Source organism: Verticillium alfalfae, genomic scaffold (genome assembly GCF_000150825.1).
Source record: "Verticillium alfalfae VaMs.102 supercont1.5 genomic scaffold, whole genome shotgun sequence".
Taxonomy (NCBI): Eukaryota; Fungi; Ascomycota; class Sordariomycetes; order Glomerellales; family Plectosphaerellaceae; genus Verticillium; species Verticillium alfalfae.
In genome coordinates, this window is record NW_003315034.1 from 1051196 (window position 1) to 1052454 (window position 1259).

General features: G+C 53.2%; 2 protein-coding genes across 2 annotated transcripts in view; one reads left to right on the top strand and one right to left on the bottom strand.

Moving 5' to 3' along the window:
• Window positions 1–26: 26 nt before the first annotated feature.
• VDBG_04641 (conserved hypothetical protein) lies at window positions 27–1016 on the top strand (the record flags this gene model as incomplete). The annotated part of the gene is made up of 1 exon (XM_003004989.1): window positions 27–1016. The coding sequence occupies one exon, from the start codon at window positions 27–29 to the stop codon at window positions 1014–1016; it is 990 nt and encodes a 329-aa protein (XP_003005035.1).
• A 139-nt stretch (window positions 1017–1155) lies between these two features.
• The window catches only part of VDBG_04642 (NPL4), a gene marked incomplete at both ends in the record, with an annotated part of 974 nt that continues 870 nt past the window's right edge, over window positions 1156–1259 (bottom strand). Inside the window, one exon of the mRNA XM_003004990.1 lies at window positions 1156–1211. Coding sequence (XP_003005036.1) covers window positions 1156–1211 — 56 coding nt within the window. The remainder of the gene's footprint in view (window positions 1212–1259) is intronic.

A 1259-nucleotide genomic window follows, 5' to 3' on the forward strand; every position in this document is an offset into this window, starting at 1 on the left:
CGTACTTTGCTCGTTACTTTCCTGATATGGAAGAACTCCAAAGAACAGCGGCTGAGGCTGGCATCCGCTTCCCCGCCGGGTTATTGGACATCCTCCAATCCTCTGATCCCCCATCGATCGAGTACTTCAAAACACTGCCCCTCGGTCCCCCTTCCTGCTGGGGAGTCTATGCCCTCACCCTGGAGAGGCCTGGATTCCGGCCTCGCCTGTATGTGGGTTCTGGAACATCGTATGGCACCCCAACGGCTGGCGGCGTTGCTCTACGGTTCAAACAGTATGACGATGGTTTCCTCGTCCCCCGCTTCGTAAAGGCTTCTCTCGACCATGGTTTCACCATTACCCATAAAGGTCTTCTCTGCTGGATGCTTCGCCCGGCTGCTGCTGGCGTTCCTGTCAATCGATTGTTCTTCCTCATTCTTGAAGCTACGTTCGCATACGCATTCTGGGCCATGAAGTCACGCGAGAGAGACTACAGCATGGGCCACGTCTGCTTCTGGAACCGCCACGCCCTCGATTACGACGGATGTTGCACGCACTGCTCCTTGAATGAGGGTGTACGCGCGTCGTTCGACCTGAACGCTCAACAACTCGAGGACCAAGCAAAAGAGAGAGAGCAGAAACGACTCATTCTCAAGGCCGAAAACAACCAGAGTTGGCACTATCGACAAATGGCCGAAAACTACGCAGAGTACATCGAGGCCTCCAAAGTCAGAGTGTACAGATCACGGGCCAACAGACCGGGTCAACATGCTCAGTATCAAGCAAACAAGATCACTAAGGCACTCACCGAGAAGACGTTCCACTGCGATGTCTGTGACATTCCCTTCGGCACGAAGCAGAGATTGAGTGATCATCAAAAGACGCCCAAGCACCTCCGCAAGTCTGAGGAGGGAAACAATCCCTTCGTCTGCAAGCCGTGCAATCTCGGGTACCACAACAAGAGCAATCTCACCCGCCACGAGAAGTCGGCTCGCCATCAGCAGAACCTTGCTGCCTGGAAAGAGAACAAGCCCTAATGCCTTTCATCACTTTGGACCATCTCCCAAACCCTCCAATCCCCTGGCATCCGGGGACTATAGGACCCTGGGAATACAACTGCTTTGGACCATCTCCCAAACCCATTCATTGCATGCCATGCATGGCCGTCTCTTATACTTATATCTCCACCACCCTTCCCAACACGCCGGATTTCTTTTCTCTTGCTCTAATGTCTAATGTTTCTCACCCTCGTGGACCAAAGCTAACTTACTCACCGTACA